Source organism: Cervus canadensis, chromosome 12, assembly GCF_019320065.1.
Source record: "Cervus canadensis isolate Bull #8, Minnesota chromosome 12, ASM1932006v1, whole genome shotgun sequence".
Lineage (NCBI taxonomy): Eukaryota > Metazoa > Chordata > Mammalia > Artiodactyla > Cervidae > Cervus > Cervus canadensis.
Genome location: NC_057397.1, coordinates 43,026,949 through 43,045,980, shown reverse-complemented (window position 1 = coordinate 43,045,980; position 19,032 = coordinate 43,026,949). Strand labels below are relative to the sequence as shown.

The following is a 19,032-nucleotide window of genomic DNA, read 5'->3' as shown; positions in this document are numbered from 1 at the left end:
TGTATGAATGTGAGAGTTGGACCATAAAGAAAGCTGAGCACCAAAGAATTGGTGCTTTTGAACTGTGGTGTTGGAGAAGACTCTTGAAAGTCCCTTGGCCTCTCAAGGAGAGTCAAACCAATCAATCCTAAAGGAAATAAATCTGGAATATTCATTGGAAGGACTGATGCTGAAGCTGAAGCTCCAATTCTTTGGCCACCTGATGCAAAGAACTGACTCATTGGAAAAGACCCTGATGCTGGGAAACTTTGAAGGTGGGAGGAGAAGGGGACAATAAAGGATGAGATGGTTGGATGGCATCACCGACTCAATGGACATGAGTTTGAGCAAGCTCCTGGAGTTGGTGATGGACAGGGAAGCCTGGCGTGCTGCAGTCCATGGGGTCACAAAGAGTCAGACAGGACTGAGCGACTGAACTGAACTGAATTGGGATGGGCTTTCAGAACTTTTTCAAGCTTGGGAGGGACTTTATAACCCTGCTTCTGCCAATTATTGGTTGTAAGTTTCCCCTGTGCTGTGTGCTGTGCTGAATTGCTCGGTTGTGTTCAACTCTTTGGGACCCCTGCTAGGCTCTTCTGTCCGTGGGGATTCTGCAGGCAAGAATACTGGAGTGGGTTGCCATGCCCTCTCCAGGGGATCTTCCCAACCCAGCGATCGAACCCAGGTCTCCCACATTGCAGGCAGATTCTTTACCATCTGAGCCACCAGGGAAGCCTAGGCCTCCCCTGCAAAAGATATTATGGCTTTGAGCAATGTGGCTCTTTTCCCTTAGTGGGACTGGGAGCTGAGGGCTATCCAGTAGCAATACTGCCAGCCATTATAGCCATGTGTTCTGTTCCTAAAGGGAACAGGAAGTCTTGGCATAGCCTCACAGTTTGCATTACAGTAGCTCTATATCTATCCTTAGGGAAGTTATTTAAATTTTCTATGTCTCACTTTCTATAACTATAATGAGAATAATGATAATACCTACCACATGTTTTTGTGATGGCTTAAAATTTTATCTGGCACATAGTAAGTGCCTGGTAAAATCAGGTATTGTTTAAATTCCATAACCACTCAACACAGCTAAAGAAATAAACATGCTACAGGGCTAAATTCAATAGATTGCCAGACTGTAAGTGTGCCCACATTCAATCCATGAATTCTATTGATCCTTTGCTTTAAATATCCTACTAGTGATGTGTTCTCCAGTCCCAACAATATTCCTTCCCTAGTTCAGATCCTTATTTGCTATTGTCTAGACTGATATCTTTGCTCTCAATCTTTCTCCTTCTTAAAAAATCCTTTAGAGATAGCTAATGCGGCCTGGCATGCTGTGATTCATGGGGTCGCAAAGAGTCAGACATGGCTGAGTGACTGAGCTGAACTGAATGATCTTTTATACAAATTAAAATACAATTATTTGGATTATCATAAAATCCCATTTCCGATAAGATGAAGTAGAAGTTTCTTAGATGGACAATCTCATTGTCTATTGCCACTTCCTTACATGTAGCTCTGGCTTGTCTGGTGGCTCAGACAGTAAAAAATCTGCCTGCAATGCAGAAGATCTGGCTTCTATTCTCGGGTCAGGAAACTCCCTTGGAGGAGGCCATGGCAACCCACTCCAGTATTCTTGCCTGGAGAATTTCATAGACAGAGGAACCTGGTAGCCTACAGTCCATGGGGTCGAACAGAGTTGTTGCACACAACTGAGCGACTAACACTAACTATATGTAACTCATTTCCCAGCAATAGCTAATTAATTTTATTGACGTATAGTTGATTTACAATGTTGTGCTAATTACTTTTAACTCTGGGACCTTAACCAATTGTTTTGTGAGTTTAACTTCTCTCCACAGCTAAAATCTCTTCTAGGAAGCTATCTCTGCCTCAAATACATGAGTGCAGAAAAACACACAGGTCTTTCTTTCTCTGTCAGTGGAAAAATTACTTTCTCTCTCCTCTATGTTATCCTGCCTTCTCTATCAGCCTCTGGATTAAAGTACTTCACATTACTGTCCATAGTATCATATGATGAGCCCTGAGATTGGACAGTCCTAGGTTTAAATCCTAATTCAACCCTTATTAGTGAAGTGATCTTGAACCAATTATACCCCTGATTTCCTTGGCTTACCCTGGAAGTTCCTTGTCAAGATTAAATAAGAAAATGTGTACAAAATGCACCAAGTATGTTCATAGTATTAATAGATATGAGTACTAATGTGGTTACCTGCATGTCTCCTCCATTTAATTATAAGCTCCTCGAGAGAAGGAGCTTGTCTTATACATCTTTGTTTGCTTGACATCTAGGAGAGTGTCTGGCGCATTAAATGAATAACTGCTGGATACACGGCTAAGGCAAAAGTTTGATATGTATCATATATCATACTGAAATTTCACAGTGGTGTAAAGGACAGACTTTTGGAAAAAGTGAAATGTCAAGTGTATGACACAGAAACTTAAGGCATTGTTATCTCTATTTTAAAATGAGAATGCTCCACAGTCTTCTTTTTGAGATAGTGGAAGTAATTTCAAAGGTCAATTCATATGTGGTCTTGTCATCTCAGGTAGATAAACATTATTTTTTTCCTGATGACAGTAATAAAAGTCACAGTAACTAATTATTGGTAGTGTGGTATTCATTCATTCATTCAAAAATTATTTGAATGTTAATAATACTAGGTACAAACAATAAAAGATAAACAAGGACAAATCTCTGAGCATCAATTTCTATCACTAAGATAGACGTAATAATAGTAGTTCCTTCATTGGGGTTATTGGGAGAATCAAATAAGTCAATATGTATAATGAGCTTAGAATAAGTCTTGGCACATAAGCAGTACTCATTATATAATTGTTTTGAAGTTTTTGAGAAAATATGGTCCTTTCCATCAATACATTGCCAGACAAGATCATCTAACACAAAGCCTATTTTACAATAAAGTGTTGAATATCTTAAAAAAAAGAATACATTGCCAGAAAACTCTGAACATGTGAAAGCATGCCTATGAAATTGATCATACTTCATATTAAATACAATGACTACCCTACCACTCATGCACAATTCTGAGTTATTGTGTACAAAAGTATTTATAATTATTCATCCTGTATTTTATATGAAGCTTTCAAAATTCCACTGATGACTCTGGGATGGAAGGATGGAAGTTGTGAGAGAGCATCACATCATGTTGGGTTCTAACCATCACAGATGGAAACCATATTTAAAGGTCCAGTGTATTCTTTGGAAAGAAAGACAGAGGGTGGTGCCAGGGTTGCATCATATTCCAGACCAGATTAAAGGTCTCTGGAGTTGTGGTTGTGCACACCCTGTTTTATGGTTGTGAGTATTCACTCCACTGCCAATGGCACATGGAGCTTCATCCAGCCTTCCATCTCTAAAATGTGTAAGCTAAATGCAATAACACATAGCAATAACTAATTATCAATCACAAGGGTCTGGGAGGTTCTCACTCATGAAAACTAATCAATTGAGTGCTCACTCTCTGCCAGATATTAGGATAGACATGAAGGTACCAATAAGAAAAAAACACTCTCTAGCCAGGAAATTTCCAATTAGTGGAGGAACGAGACAAGTAAAAAATTCCAAAACAGTATAATAATAGAGGCATATGAAATTCACAGCAATGAGACCTGGGAAGTGAGGTCTGTTAAATACAGAGGAAGCTGCCTACAGGGAGGAATAACCTGAGCTGAGTTTTGAAGAGTAAAAAGAAGTTAATCATTAAACTAGATAGTGTCATGAGAAGAGCATGATTAGAAGAAAGGCCAGAAATCTTTAGCATGTTTGGAAAACTACAAGTATTTCAGCATTTGAGGTCAAAATAGTTGGGAATTGAGGCTGAAGAGGGCTCTTTTGTCTTGTATGTCTTGTGGCAGAGTTTAGGCTTTTTTCTGTGGACAGTTGGGGTCCATGAATGTTTTTTGACAAAACAGAAAGATGATTTTTGTTTTGTTTTGTTTTAGAGTGATACCTCTGGCTGTAGCATGGAAAATGGGGAGCCAGGAGCAATAGGAGATTCTTAAATAATTCAAATGATAAATGATGGTCAACATTTATGTCATTATGATGAAGATGGAGCAATGGGGTAGACTATATACGGATAAGAGTAATAAGAATTACAAGATTAAGTCACTGATTAGCTTGAAGTGTTGGATGAAAATGTAGAAAAGTAGTAGTTGAAGAAGATCATGCAACATTGTACGTCAACTTTATACCAATTAAAATTAATTTAAAAAGGAAAAGATCACCATATTTCTGACATAGCACATCAATTAGTGAATAGTGATGCTGATGACTGGTCATGGGACATGCAGTTGAAGGAGATAGTTAAAGGAGATAAAAGCAAAACCATTTACAGAGGGACTTCCCATTCTCACATGTCTTACTGCAGACCTTTTCTCCTTGATCAGTTAGAAGTTAATCCAAAAGAAGTGTAAATAGGAAGAGAAATTGTGTATTATATATGTTACATTATGTGCATGCATGCTCAGTTGCCTCAGTCTGACTCTGCAATACCTTGGACTATAGTCCACCAGACTCCTTTGTCCATGGGATTTTCCAAGAGTGAAAATGCTGGAGTGGGTTGCCATGCCCTCCTCCAGGGATTTGACCCAGGAATCAAACCTGCATCTTCTGCTTTGCAGGTGGATTCTTTACCCACTGAGCCACCTGGGAAGCCCATATTACATTATATTTGACCTTAATTCAACTTACAATGACAATTGAGCATTCATAGAGGGTAAATGTAATTTAAAAACCCATATGTGTATCACATCTTAGAGAACAGACTTTGACTTGAGAACATTATATTAATGATGATGATGATAACATATTAACTTGGCACTTACCATGTATCAAGCACAGCATTAACCTCTTCACAGTCATCACAGAACAAACCTATAAGACAAGTACCATTGTTCCCACTTTACAGATGGGAAAATTTGAGATTTAGAGAGTTTGCTTGCCCACTGTTAAGAAGCTAGCTAGGATTCAAAATAAAGTCCTCTCATGTTGTGGAATGAGCAGAGGGTCAGAAATTCAGAAATTTGGTTTAGAATCCTAATTTAGCTATTTATTGGCAAGGCAGTAGTCATGCCACCCTTCGTCTGTAAAATATGAGTTGAGGGATGGGTTGCTAGGGCAGGGAGAAATTGGAAAACTTGAAATTAAAGACCTCTGTAGCCCCTTCAAGCTTTGTGTTCTGTGGTTTGGACTGTATAATGGACTATTCATCCTGAGAGTGACTCTGAGCTCAAAGGGATATGGTAACTGATCAGCACAATCTACCGAGAGGGCAGGCACGTCACCAAAAGGAACGCATGCCATTGCCCAATCAGTGTGGCCGTTGGTTTAATCCTTGCATTTATTAAAAGCCCTTTCCAAGATTCCCGTGGCTGTGGTTTTGTACTCAGCCTGAGAGAGTACTTGGATTATTGCCCTTTTGTTCATAGGCAAAGAAGTGAGAGGAATTTCTCTGGAAAAGGAAAATCTCATTCTCTTGTAAACAAAGGTCTTCTCGGCCATGGCCTGTGTTTTAAAACAATTCAGAAAGGGATTTTTTTTTTTTTATATTTCAATATTTTATTCTGATCATATCTTGTGTTGAAATATATTACACAGAAAGATACTTTTGTTCATTATTTTGTACTAACTGAGAAAGGTGTCCTCAGTATCTCCTTGTCTCTTATACTCTAACTAGTAATATCACCTTTTTTTTCCTCTTTATTTTATACTGAGGTGTAGCTGATTAACAATGTTGTGAGAGTTCCAGGTGAACAGTGAAGGGACTCAGTCACATATATGTGTATCCATTCTCCCCCAAACTGCCCTCCCATCCAGGCTGCCACATAACCCTGAGCAGAGTTCCCTCTGCTCCACAGTAGGTCTTTGTTGGCTATCCATTTTAAATATAGCAGTGTGTACACGTCGATCCCAAACTCCTTAACTGTCCCTCCCCGCCACCCACCCCCCACCTCAGCAACCATAAGTTCATTTTCTAAGTCTGTGAGTCTCCAGAAAGGGACTTTTTGTGATGCATTTGCTTGAATTTTGTCATCTCTCTTTCACTTTGTAGTTCTGTTGCCCAAATATGGAACAATAAAAACCCCTCTCAGTAGAGGTTTGGAGAGTCTGAATATTTCCAGGAAAACCCATAGAAGGGTCTTTTTCAAGCCACAGATAGGGGCAGAAAAGTAGGTGAGTAGAACTATCAGAAGTTTCTAACTTTGGTTTTTTAACATTGGGATATGTACTGCTGTTTCATTTTGGCGGCAGGAGAGTTATTGGGTCTTTTGGGTAAGTCACTTTCTTTAGAGATAAAATGGTGGCCAATTTGGTGATTTAAAGCTCTGCAATGTTAGTCCTGCTATCCTCCAGTAGTACTAAGCTCTAACTATAAAGTTAGGGCTTCCCAGGTGGCACAGTGGTAAAGAATCTGCCTGTCAATGCAGGAGATGCAAGAATTGCCTGTTGGATCATTGGGTTGGGATGATCTGCTGGAGTAGGAAATGTCAACCCACTCTAGTACTCTTGCCTGGAAAATTCCATGGGCAGAGGAGTCTGGCAAGCTACAGTCCATGGGATCGCAAGGAATTGGACATGACTGAGTGACTAAGCATGCAAAAAAAAAAAAAAAGGTTAATCCTGTTCTTGGGATTTAGAAGAAAAGACATGTACACTGAAAACAAGCACTGGCTCTGCCATTTATTAGCTATGTCAATCCCAGATAATATTCCTGAACTTCCACTTCTCATTTGTAAAATAAGAATCAAAATCTTCATTTCAAAGATTATCATGAGGTTGAAAGGCAATAATACATGTAATGTACTTAGTCCAGTGCGTGGCTATAGTTTAATAGATGAGAACTAATTGCAATAGGAAAGACTAGTATTTTGAGTTCAGTTCAGTTCAGTCACTCAGTTGTGTCCAACTCTTTGCAACCCCATGAACCGCAGCACGCCAGACCTCCCTGTCCATCACCAACTCCCGGAGTCCACCCAAATCCATGTCCATTGAGTCGGTGATGCCATCCAACCATCTCATCCTCTGTTGTCCCCTTCTTCTCCTGCCCTCAATCTTTCCCAGCATCAGGGTCTTTTCAAATGAGTCAGCTCTTCACATCAGGTGGCCAAAGTACTGGAGTTTCAGTTTCAGCATCAGTCCTTCCAAAGAATATTCAGGACTGATCTCCTTTAGGATGGACTGGTTGGATCTCCTTGCAGTCCAAGGGACTCTCAAGAGTCTTCTCCAACACCACAGTTCAAAAGCATCAATTCTTCGGTGCTCAGCTTTCTTTATAGTCCAACTCTCACAGAGTTAGCAGAATACTAATAATATAGTATTCCCTGTTCATTGGGCAAGATCTCCTACAAAATATTTTCTTTAACCTTGTTTATTTAGCCTCTTTGCAGCACACATGAGGAACAATCACAGCAGAAACTGTGTCAATAAGCAAGCAGAATGGAAAATAATTAATGTAATGTGCTTGCGTGCATGGAAGTCTCTATCAGAAATTATAATGCTCATGATCTGTATTCTCCTTGAATGAAATTAAAGCTCACAATGGCTTTGTATGTGCATTAGCTATTATTTTGTACTTTCAGGAATATTTGCTATCTCTAGTTTGTTGTGATTATTTGTGAAAAGCAGAAACAGGAAGAAGAGATATGAAACTGTGCTGGATTAATAACAGTGCCCAAGGCATGGACAGAATATTATTGTACTTCACACAAAAATAGGGTGACCCAGCTGAGCTCAGATATCAAACCTATCTGTACCCAGGAGGATGTTAATTTTCAGTGAAAACTCTTGGATAGATGCCAATAAATTCTGGGAAAAGGAAATAATATTATACAGACTCCTTCTCTGAGATCTTTGATGTCCAGAGAGAAACCCTTTTTGAAAAGACAATTATTTTCTCCTTTGGCTCATCTTTGAGGATTGCTGCAGCTGGGTCATTTTGTACCCAAAGACCACCACAAAGTTCAGAGAGTGTAGGAGGGGCCTTCCCATTAAATCTTTGGTCAACCATTCACATTTTCCAAAAGTTAGTTGACAATTACAAGGTTTGGGGACTTTCAGTTATAATTGTATTGCAAAAATAATAAGAGAGGAACCAGGCAGAGGTTATGTTAACAGGCCCTTGGTGGCTGTCAAGGACATGTGGTTCAGCCTTTGAAGTCAGTTTCAATACATTTTCATGTGAAATAAGTGGAGTAAAATGTTGCCATTTCAGATTTCACAAGTAATATTGTTTAATGTACTGATGTTGTTTCTTGTAAATTTGTTTTAGGGAGCTATTTTATTTCCTCTGACTACTATTTCAGAACTCCTCTATTAAGTGAAGCAAAACAGGGGGTTGAAATTACATCTCTCTTTCTGTTTTTATGTTACTTAAAAAAATTAATTCAAGCCCTTGTTGTTTTCTTTTTGAATAAAACAGATACAAAAAGCTAAAAGAATGTGAAGTAACAGTCTTGTTTCCCTAGTCTCTCTTCATATCCCTTTCAAAATTTCTTTTTTTATACGTCCAAAAAAATACAAAACCAAATTTTATGTGTAGACCCACTCATGTAGCAGATACACTATATTGTGTATTTTACCCAAATAGAAATATAAAATACTATAGAGTACTTTGATTTCTCTCTTAACATTTCTTGGAGACATTTCAATATTATTATATATAGATCTTTGCATTCTTTTTAGTATTTGCAAGTCATTCTATTGTTTGAATGTACCATAATATATCTAACCAGTGATTTCTGTATCTTGTTATTACAAATACTACTGTAATGGACAGGATAAATTCCTTACATGGCATTTCTTGGATCAGTGCATCTTGTTTTGACAGATTAATAAAGTTCCTACTAAGAGTATGTGTGAGTGCTTGTTTTAGGCAGGTATTCTATTGTCTGTGTGTGTCTTCCTCTATACCGGGTTGAGGGTGTGGTATCAATCGATGTAAGCAGAATAAGTAAATAAAGAATAGAAACTTGGATACAACAAAGGTGTTAGTCAGGGTCCCACCAGGGAACAGAACACCCACTCAAATGAGAATAATTTAAGGATGAGTCATTTACAAAGAACTGTTTATAATGATGCAAGTGGATAGACGGGAAACCCATGGAATCATGCAGTAATCTTCAGGTGGTAAATAGTGGCTGAGTTACCACCTCTGAGGCATAATGGAGAGAGGAGGGAGCAGACATTGGACTTCAAGGGAAGTCACATAGAGAAGTTCACCTTGAGAGGAGTTGTACATGGCCTTATGTTGAGGGCCAAGGCATCATGAGGGTCCCCTTTCCCACAGTTTCCTGGGGGCAGGGGTCCCATTGGCTTAGCGAAGCAGAAGCCAAAGCCCATGCTCTTCAATGGGGTCCATACCAGTCAATTTCTCAATGCAAACAGGATGGTTATAAAGGATGAAGACTATAGCAGCTTCCCACTAGCTATCTATTTTATACATGATAGTGTATACAAGTCAAGGAAGCTCAGCATGGTGCTCTGTGATGATCTAGAGGGATGGAGTTGGGGGCATGGGAGGGAGGTTCTAGAGGAAGGGGATATATGTGTACTTATAGTTGTTTGATGGTGGTGTACAGCAGAAATGAACACAACACTGTAAAGCAATTATACTCTAATTAAAAAAATATCCTATGACAAACCTTAAAGGCAAAGAATATTAAAAAAGAATGGATATATATATGTATATATATAATAACCAAATCACTTTGCTGTATAACAGGAGTTAGCAACAACTGTAAACAGCGTAAGTTGAACAATTGTAATTTACAATGAACAATTGTAAATTATTTACAGCATTGTTAAAATTAACATTTGTAAACAATTTACAACATTGTAAATCAACTATACTTCAAAAAAAATAAATTTGCAAAAGAGTGAAAAATAGATCTGAATAGGGCAGAAAATTAAAATCACCCCAACATAAAGATGATTTCTATCACTCCTGATTTCCAGAATGACTCATCCCAAACCAGATAAGGACCTATACAACCTGAGCACATATCTAAGGGCAGAGTCTTTTTTTTTGTAAAGTATATCTCCTTATTAACCTTATTTTATTTTGTGAGTCATCTGCAGGGAGGGACCATATCTAACTTATTCATCACACTTTTAGCAGAGCCCAGAACAGTGCCTGGCACCGATGAAGCACTTAATAACTAGTTATTGGGCAAATAAATGCCAGAAAAAAAGGATCTTATTTCTGAACTTGACATTTTATAATGTTATTTATGCCAATTTCTTCATTTTATTTTCCTATGACTGGTGGTGGGAAATTCTCTTCTAGAGAATAGTGGGGCTCTCCTGCTTTCACGAGAGGCCAACCCTAGAATTGAAGTCACACCAGCGTGGTTCTTCCTGTATGGTTAGTTCCAGGGTACAGGGTTTCACTCACACACAGAGCACGTGTATGTGTGCATAGCTGCTCGGTCGTGTCCGACTCTTTTCCACCCCTATGGACTATAGCCCGCCAGGCTCCTCTGTGCATGGGATTCTCTACGAAAGAATCCTGGAGTGGGCTGCCATGCCCTCCTCCAGGGGATCTTCCCCACCCAGCGATCAAACCCTCATCTCCTCTGTCTCTTGCATTGCAGGCAGATTCTTCACCGGATGAGCCATCAGGGAAGCCCACACAGAGCATGGTTGACGGGAATAATTACAGACATATAAACAGCATTCGAGGTGATGGGAGGTTTCCATTCCTACTCTTTCCAAAGTATTTTTTCCCCTTCAGGTTTATTGAGATTAAATTGACAAACAAAATTGTGTATATTTAACAAGTACAATGAGATGACTTGGGACATTGTTACCACAGTCAAATTAATTGACACAATTCATCACCTTCCATAGTTACTATAGTTACCACAATGTCCATTAGCTCCTCAATCCTCAAAGGGTTCTGAACTCTCAATTGATCATCTCAAACATCTGTTCACAGTATGAACTTCCTTGGTAGAGATTTCTTTTGCCCCTGTACATCTAGATTATTATTCTTGGAAATCTTTGAATATAATTGACACTCATTCCATTAAAGCTGTGATCACATTGAACTGTATTTTTTTCCTGTTGAATGACTTTGTTAAACATAAATTTTGTTGTCTAGCTGCCTGAAGTTTCAGACCCTGCCTTTTTCATCATGAAATCCACAGCATGAATCTCGGCACTTAATAGATGCTCAATAATTAGAAGCTGAATTTGTTCAGGTCAACATTCTTCTTTCCTTTTCTAGGCTCTTCTGGACACATTCCTAGACTTTGGAGATACAGCAAGAAAGTTGATTCTCACTCTTTTCTGCTACTGAACAGAGAGCATGAAAATAACCATGGTAAGACAGGATAAACTTGGGCTTTAATATGAGACCAACCAGAGCTCACATCACAGTTTTGCCATTTCTAGCTTGATAACCTTGAGTTATCAACTTCTTGAGTTATTCAGCTTCTCTGAGGTTACTGAGAGAATGTAATAAGTTTATGTACACAGTAAATTCACTGACAGGAAGAAATACTAGCTTCCCTGCTTCTATCACCCTCTTTTCCCTTAAGGGCCCCCAAAACTGTGCTCTGGTTAAAGTCAAATGATGGGACAGTGGATTCAAATGGGGGCATTTAAAGACCTTCTTGTAATTTTAGAAAAATTCATGGTGTGATGGGAATCAACATTCTTCCATTAAACTTTCCTTTCCATGAGATGTGGAAACTTAATCCTAGTATTGCTTACTTCTATGTGTTTATTTTTTGGCCACACCACACAGCATGGGGGATCTTAGTTCCCCAGCCAGGGCTCAAACCCATGCTCCCTGCAGTGGAAGCTCAGGTCTTAACCACTGGACCACCAGGGAAGTCCCAATCTTAGTACTACATTAAAGGAACAACTGAACAAAATGCCATAGGAATTCATGTACATTCACTCCCCTCTTTTCTACATAAGCTGGTAAACTTGTTTTCAGTTCAGTTCAATTCAGTCGCTCAGTACAACTCTTTGCGACCCAATGAACCACAGCACGCCAGGCCTCCCTGTCCATCACCAACTCCCGGAGTCCACCCAAACCCATGTCCATTGAGTCGGTGATGCCATCCAACCATCTCATCCTCTGTCGTCCCCTTCTTCTCCTGCCCTCAATCTTTCCCAGCATCAGGGTATTTTCCAATGAGTCAGCTCTTCACATCAGGTGGCCAAAGTATTGGAGTTTCAGCTTCAACATCAGTCCTTCCAAAGAGCATCCAGGACTGATCTCCTTTAGGAGGTATAATATTTGAATCAATGGATGTTTGTGTTGAAGTGATAGTGTTATACCCTCATTCTCATTCATTCATGAATCTTGTGATCCATCTTTGTGGGTCTTTAGATTAATCATTGATATTTTGTTCTTGAGTTAACCTGTCCACACAATTTAATAAACACACCAGGATTATTTCCCAACCTTATCAGATGATGCTAAATTAGCTTTCTTCGAGTTCTTTTCAGTTTTACATGACCATCTAAGTATTATATATAAAATTATAACATGAAAAATATAGTATACATTAAAATTATATTAAATGACACTATATGTAAAATTAAATATGTGCAATTGTAGCAGTCTCACTAATAGTATTAAGTTATATCCCCCAAATTCTGAAGGCTCAGGAGTCACCGTGTGTGGCATGCATAGTGTTGGCCCCCTGTGCCTGTTCGTCTTAATTGCCCCTCCTCTCACCATGCTCTCTCTGAAGCCTTTATTCCAGTCATGCAGACAGAACCTTCTTTTGGCTTCACCGAGGCTCACATTCACCAATTCCACTCACATTCCCAGGGTCAGTTCCCTCTGCTCACCTTTCAGCTTTCCACTTGAAGCAGCAGCTTCTACAGAGGCCATTCCTGACCCCTCCTAGCGTCACTCACCATGCCAGGTCATCCATAGCACACTGCCCTTCTAGTGGGTATTGCTTTCCCTTTCAATGTTAATGCAGACTTAACTTTCTTTTTTTTAATGTGATTTTTATTCTATCCTGGAGTATAGTTGATTTATAATGTTGTGTTAGTTTCAGATGTACAGCAAAGTGATTCAGTTATACAAATATATGTGATTTAACTTCCTGGCTCTTTCTTCATATGATAAGACCTCAGAGGAAAGGACCTGTGAGTTGTCTTATTTCTTGTCATATACCTGTTGTCTGGCATAGTGCATGATCCAGGTGTGCATGCATGTTACATCGCTTCATTCGCGTCTGACTCTTGGCGACCCCATGGACTATAGCCCCCTAGGCTCCTCTGTCCATGGGATTTCCCAGGCAAGAATACTGGAGTGGGTAGCCATTCCAATCTCCAGGGCATCTTCCCAACCCAAGGAACTATTCCAGGTCTCCTGCATTGCAGGCAGATTCTTTACCAATTTTACTCACCTCTATATCTATAAAACAAGAGATGGGGTTAGTGGACTTCTAAGAAATCTTCTGCGTCTGGCCCAGGCAGTATATATAATATTAAACTATCCGATGAATGGATTCTACTATTTTCTTCCTGGTAAATTGTGTTTCTTTATGACAACTCCAAGTCATGATGCACAAAACATCAGAAAGAAGAAAGCAGATACCAACCACAAAAATTACATCATTATTTAGGCTTTTTTTTTTTTTTTTTTTTAGGCTTCTTAAATAAGCTATTATTTTGTTTTTGTTTTGAGGGACCTAGCATAGCAATAGTCTTAAAAGCAGACATTCTCGAAGGAGAAAAAGATGTTCTCGGTTCCTTAATATCTCATTGGCACATCAAGGTAGAAGATTAAACCATGTGAAGTGAAGTTCAGGATATGATCTAAGGGATATAGGTATCACAAAGGGAAGAGCAAAAGCCCATTCATCCTAGAGCACGTGGAGAGAAAGATGAAGGTCAACAGGAAGCATGTAGTGAAATACATCTGCTGTGGGTCTCTGTGGTTGTCATTGTTGTTTAGTCGCTAAGCCATGTCTGACTCTTTTGTGACCCCATGAACTGTAACCCGCGAGGCTCCTCTATCCATGGGATTCTTCAGGCAAGAATACCCGAGTGGGTTGCCATTTTCTACTCCAGGGTATCTTTCCAACCCAGGGATCGAACCCGAGTCTCTCATGTATCTTATGTCTTCCCAACTCAGGGATAGAACCTGAGTCTCTTATGTATCTGCATTGGCAGGCAACTTCCTTACCACTAAGTCACCAAGGAAGCCATGCTGTGGCATCTCTGCTTCGTTTAGATCCCTAACAAGAATTTCCATACTGATAAGGGATATATTAGTCAGATCCTCAGCAGGAAGATGTACATTCAAGGCTTTGAGCAAAGAAAATTTGATGAAAGGGCTATTTACAGACAGGTATGGACAGAATTAAAGGAACCAGTAAGAGATGAAGAAGCACCAAGGATTATCAACAGTGGGGAAGCATCAGAAAGGGGAGCTGGGTTTTGGGATCCACAAGAGGAAGAGTTTTAACTGTATGCAAGAGAGTCATTCAACAGGAGCTGTGACTATTGATACAAGAGAGAGCCAGTGTCAGACTCTGGCCCTACTGGGGGAGTGTGGAGGGAACACCTCCACTTCTCTCCTTCCCCACCTCCTGAACTCCAACTAAAGATGTGCAGCGACTTGGCAAATTCAAACCCAGAAACTAGAGGACAAGTGAGACTCTGATCTGGTCTAAAAGGGACAGTGGGATTTTTTTTTTTTTTCCTGGATTTTCCCCCAGGATAAAATAATAGGGGCAGATAGAGAATAACTAACACAGAATAATTTCCAGGCACATGGGGTTGTACTTCGTGTGCCTGGACATAACCTGTGAAACTTCACAGTTAGTTTGGCACCATGTCAAAGGGCCATGCAAATCCTTGTCTGAGAGTGGACTTCTATGGGATTTGGCCCCTAACATGGATAGAGCCGGGTCTTAAACCTATTTGTCTTGCTCCCAAGCTCATGCTATTATCTACCAACTACCAACTATTTTTGGCTCCTGTTGTCAGATCCTCAGCAGACAATCTGCTGAAGCAGCATTTATTTTTTCCAGTCTAATCTCCCAATGATGGAGTACCATTTCATTTTTGTAGGAAAATCTGAAGGTGTATTTTTTTTTTTTAAATGGCATTTCCTTCCGTACATCTTTTCAGTAGCAAAACACTATAAGAATGCATTTTCATCATTTTGATGAAATGGATCCAAGACTAAAAGAATACCACCTAATAGAATTTGCTAAGTGCTAATGAGTTTGAAATCTTCCTTTTCCTAAACTACACTAACTGGGTTCAAATTTTTACCTTGCCTCTTACTTATAATATGTCTTTGGCAAACTGTTTGAATTCTTTGTGCATCATTTTCTATACCTGTGAGATTGAGGTGAAATAAGATAGCTGTTAGGAATCCATATTTTGATGTACCTAAAATCCTTTCAAGAGTGATTGATATATATTAAAGATTAAAGGGACTTCCCTGGTGGTCTAGTGGTTAAGAATCTGCCTGCCAATGCAGGGGACACAAGTTCAATCCCTGCTCTGGGCAGATCCCACATACCGCAGGGCAGCTAAGCCTGTGTGCCACAACTACTGAAGCCCTTGCCCCGAAAGCCTGTGCTCTGCAACAAGAGAAGCCTCGGCGATGGGAAACCCATGCACCACACTAGAGAGCAGGCCTGGCTCTCCACTACGAGGAGAAAAGCCCGTGAGGCAACCAAGACCCAGCACAACCAAATATAAATAAAATGACAAGAAAAAACAGCTGTGACTCCCAGCTAAATCCATATTTCTAGAAAATACGAGTAAACACTCATTAAATGTTATTATTACATGCCTTAACAGTAACACCTTGTGCTTTTTATTCAGGAAACTTTTAGTGGACACCCACTCTACAGGGAAGACCTATGAAAAACAGTTTTTGTGCTTAACATCAGAACTGGGTAGGAAAAACAGACTAGTAAATATAAGGAATTGCGTGACAATTCAGAGAGAGTCACAGAGGTCTGGGTTACTCTAACTACCATTATTGACTGGTGGTACCACGAATTCAAACTGGCCAGAAATGTGAAATAGGCAAGAAGGGAAAACCAAACTTTGTGATCAATATGACAGTCGTTCCTTATTTGTGATACGTTTGAACTTTTGTTTTTTTAAGGTTTTAACATTTTAAAAAGTCTTTTCAAGATATAACCCTGGTTTTAAGGAGTTTTCACTAGGACAGCCGCTCAAAGACACAAGTTCAGTTGCTAGCACTACAACTTGCTGGCTCTGTGATGCTGGACCATCCTCTCCGAGCATCCTCATCTGTAAAATCAACCTAGCATCCACCCTTTTGTGCTGCCCCCATAAAACACCATAAAGATCAAATAAGCTAAATGGATGTGCTAGTAAGAGTGTTAAAAACATGAGACTGTGCAAATGTAAAGAAGAAAGTTGTTATCCCATGATTTACCCTGAGATGACACTATAGTTGTTAAAGACACAAGGTTTGAATTTCAGATACTGTTGCTGTTTAGTCACTAAACAGACTTTAATATCACTAAAAAGACTTTAGTCTTTTATGCACCCATGGACTGTAGCCTGCCACGCCCATCTGTCCATGGGATTTCCCAGGTAAGAGTACTGGAGTTGCAATTTCCTTCTCCAGGGGATCTTCTTGGCCTAGCTATCGAACCCACATTTCCCACCTCTCCTGCAATAGCAGGCAAATTCTTTACCACTGAGCCACCAGGGAAGCCTTGGATTCCAGATATACTTGTGTTTGAATCCTGGCTTTGCCACTTACTAGGCATGCAAACTTGGTTGAGTTAACTAATCTTTCTGACCCTCATTTTATGTAATGGATCATTTTGAGAATTTGTTGAGATTGTGTGTAGAAAATGTTTAGCACATTATTAAGATCAAAGCTCAGTAAGCTCTTTAAAAATCTATTCTTTACACTGCAGCTTGGCTAGGAATGCACCATAGTAATCAAATGAAGAAGCAATCTTGCACCTAAAATTTATAACCAAGAGTCATAACAGAAGAGAGAAACTATCCATATTTGTATTTGTCTCCCAGGGTCAACAAGATGACTTGAGGAAGTTTTGAAATGTTAGAATTCAGGCAAGCAATATGGAAAGTCAAAACAATATACCAAATTGTGCCTGTGGCATATGCAGAAAGTAGATAAAGCTTATCACTTCTAATTTCAAAGGGGGGATTTATTAAACTAGATAAGAATCTAGAATTTGTGATAAATTCTGCCTGTTTCTTATCCAAGCACTTTTATGTTTTTAATAATTTACACCTCTAAAGTTACATGGACCATGTAACACTTTTATCACCCAGACTTTCAAAAGACAAAAAAACTTGCAGACACCCAGAAACAATAGCAGGAAGCCTGAGAATTTGCCTGAAAATTGAAGGTGAGTCAAATAGGAAAAGTCTTCGTAACCAAGAGCAACCAGACAGCGTCTAATGTGACTTTCCCACATGAAAGACTGTTATAACAAAAAACCCTACCAGTATCCTAAGCCATAGAGTTTTGCCAAAAACACACATGAAAAAAACGTTTCCTGTCTGTACTGAACAACCAAGTTGCTGTGACATTATGTGTCTGGGTGTGACTTTCAATGTAGATAAACAATCTTGCTCTTTTTTTTTTTCAGAGATAACATTACCAACAGTATATTCCAGACTCAAATTCTGTTTGTTTTCTTATTCAATATTTATTGAAGCTTCATATTATTTTCATAATTGACCTCTATTTTCATATATGTATATAGAAATACAGATAGAAATTTGGGGGGCATAGGAATCCTAGACCATTAGGGCTAGAGGAAGACTTAATAGTAATTTGCATGTGTGCTAAGTCACTTCAGTCACATCCAACTCTTTGTGACCCTATGAGCTGTAGCCCACCAGGTTCCTCTGTCCAAAGGAAGAGGATTCCAAGGGAAGAGATTCTCTAGGCAAGAACGCTGGAGTGAGTTTCCATGCCCTTCTCCAGGTGACCTTCCCGACTCAGGGTCAAACCTGCATCTCTTACGTCTGCTGCCTAGGCAGGTGGGTTTTACCACTAGAGACACCTGGGAAGCCCCATGATGACTTAGTCAGATGCAAATACTGAACTCAAGGGAGGATGATGATCCTTTGAAAGTCTCACACTTAGAAGTGAGACCACCATATCTTCTCTCTATTTCCTTTTACCTTTCCACTATATAATGCTGCCTTTCAAAATAAGTCAACAAAAACGAGTCTTAAGAAAAAAGTTAAAATAGAACAAATACCTGTACAGGGGAATTTTTACTATTTGGATATTGGAAACACTCCAACCAGGGAGATCACATATCCTAGTTTGTCCAGAGTAGTTCAGTGTCATCTGTTGTCCTGTTGTAATAATCAATAGTCCCCCATTTGCTCTCATAAATGTGTGATTTAGAAAATAATTTCTATGGTCACCTTAATGAAGGCACAAGTTTCTTGTTGAATGTAAAGAGTCACATTTCACTTGCAAAGAACCTGAAGGTACATTCTAACTTGGCCGTCCATAAGGAAGTATACACAAACTATTATAAGCGTTTGGGATTGAAAAGAGGATGGGGGATGGGAGATACTGTGTACTTGAAAATCAAGGTCACACACAATGGCCATAGTAAAGCTATGCTCAGTCGCTCAGTTGTGTCTGACTCTTTGCGACCCCATGGACTGTAGTCCACCAGGCTCCTCTGTCCATACAATTTCCCATGCAAGAATACTGTAGTGGGTTGCCATTTCCTACTCCAGATGATCTTCCCAACCTAGGGACTGAACCTGCATCTCCTGCATCTTCTGCATTGGCAGGTGGATTCTTTGTAGAGCTAACCACTACCAGAAGGACCCAAGCATGTACATGTATCTTTGCAAGATGTCTTCAATGAGAATTTTGCTTCTGTTTTTATTTTTGTTTTTAACAAAACGAACATACATGAAAGAGTAGTAAAGCTATGCCGTGACTGAAAAACCACAGCTGGGACCCAAACACATTGAGATCCAAACTCATGTTTCAGCAAAATGTAACTTGAGGCTTA

The 19,032-nt window shown here is 39.5% G+C and overlaps 1 protein-coding gene across 3 annotated transcripts in view; it reads left to right on the top strand.

Annotated features, from left to right (window-relative positions):
* The window catches only part of COLEC10 (collectin subfamily member 10), a 124,188-nt gene that overhangs the window by 33,250 nt on the left and 71,906 nt on the right, over positions 1-19,032 (top strand). Inside the window, exons 2-3 of one of the 3 annotated variants that reach the window (XM_043483215.1) lie at positions 10,621-10,708; positions 11,256-11,351. In XM_043483215.1, coding sequence (XP_043339150.1) covers positions 10,666-10,708; positions 11,256-11,351 — 139 coding nt within the window. In that variant the 5' untranslated portion in view covers positions 10,621-10,665. Of the gene's footprint in view, positions 1-6,080; positions 6,203-10,620; positions 10,709-11,255; positions 11,352-19,032 lie in introns of those variants that run through there. The other 2 variants (XM_043483216.1, XM_043483218.1) reach the window with 2 other exon arrangements.